The sequence below is a fragment of the Colobus angolensis genome, unplaced genomic scaffold (assembly GCF_000951035.1).
Source record: "Colobus angolensis palliatus isolate OR3802 unplaced genomic scaffold, Cang.pa_1.0 Scaffold110, whole genome shotgun sequence".
NCBI classification, from domain to species: Eukaryota; Metazoa; Chordata; class Mammalia; order Primates; family Cercopithecidae; genus Colobus; species Colobus angolensis.
The window spans coordinates 1,387,929-1,389,165 of NW_012112031.1; the positions used below are offsets into that span (position 1 = coordinate 1,387,929).

A 1,237-nucleotide genomic window follows, 5' to 3' on the forward strand; every position below is an offset into this window, starting at 1 on the left:
GATGGCATCTCACTCTGTTCCCCAGGCTGGAGTGCAGTGGCATGATCTCAGCTCACTGCAATCTCCACCTGCTGGGTTCAAGCGATTCAGCAATTCTCCTGCCTTAGCCCCCACTAGTAGCTGGTATTACAGGCATCTACCACCATGCCCGGCTAATTTTTGTATTTTTAGTAGAGATGGGGTTTCACCATATTGGCCAGGCTGGTCTCGAACTCCCGACCACAGGTGATCCACCTGCCTCGGCCTCCCAAAGTGCTGGGATTACAGGTGTGAGCCACTGCACCCGGCTTTTGTATTTTTTGGAGATGGGTTTCACCATGTTGGCCAGGCTGGTCTCAAACTCCTGACCTCAGGTGATCTACCCACCTCGGCCTCCCACAGTGCTGGGATCACAGGCGTGGGCCCCGTGCTGCCACCTTTACAACTTTCTGCACTGAGGGGCTCGTGGGTGGAAACACCTCATGGGTGGGCCGGCGGATGGAAGAGGTGGTATGATGGCCTCTGGATTAAGGCCCATGGTGAGGTGCCCGGGCTCTGCCCAGCACAGCCAAGGAAGGCTTCGCTATCACAGCCAGGCCATGAGCGGGAAAGCAGACCCCACTCACCACAGCCAGGTGCCCGTTCTTGGCCTTGGTGATGAGCAGCTCCGAGCCGGGGGTGAAGTCGATGGTACCATCCCTGCCGGGGCCCCCTGCAAACGTGATGCTGGGGGAACGGGGTGGGTGAGGGTTTTTCCATGGAGACAGATCCCCAACTCTAAGGTGGGTCCCTGCTCTGTTCCTGGATGTCCACACAGCCCCCTGTCCACCCCCTACGCTGTCCCCGGGTGCCCACACAGCCCCCTCTCCACCCCCTACGCTGTCCCCGGGTGTCCACACAGCCCCCTCTCCACCCCACCCTGTCCCCGGGTGCCCACACAGCCCCCTCTCCACTCCCTACGCTGTCCCCGGGTGCCCACACAGCCCCCGCTCCACCCCCTGCCCTGTCCCCAGGTGCCCACACAGCCCCCTCTCCACTCCTGGCCCGCATCTCACCTGCCCTGGTTGATGTTGACATTGTTCACGCGGTCGGCACTGATGGCTGTCTTGGTCAGCGTCTCAATCACATGGTCACTCTGCAGCACCACATCTCCCTGGGGCGCCAGGAAGGAGGGATCAGGCCCTGCCCAGAACTCAAGGATCCTCTGCCTCACCTCCCCATCCATTCTTCACTCCCTATCCACCCCCTGCCCCCCATT

The 1,237-nt window shown here is 61.1% G+C and overlaps 1 protein-coding gene across 1 annotated transcript in view; it reads right to left on the reverse strand.

Moving 5' to 3' along the window:
• Nucleotides 1-506: 506 nt before the first annotated feature.
• The window catches only part of MYO1C (myosin IC), a 28,736-nt gene continuing 28,005 nt past the window's right edge, over nucleotides 507-1,237 (reverse strand). Inside the window, exons 30-31 of the mRNA XM_011956253.1 lie at nucleotides 1,035-1,132; nucleotides 507-705 (exon numbers count right to left, since the gene is read on the reverse strand). Of these exons, the coding sequence (XP_011811643.1) occupies nucleotides 507-705; nucleotides 1,035-1,132 (297 nt within the window). The remainder of the gene's footprint in view (nucleotides 706-1,034; nucleotides 1,133-1,237) is intronic.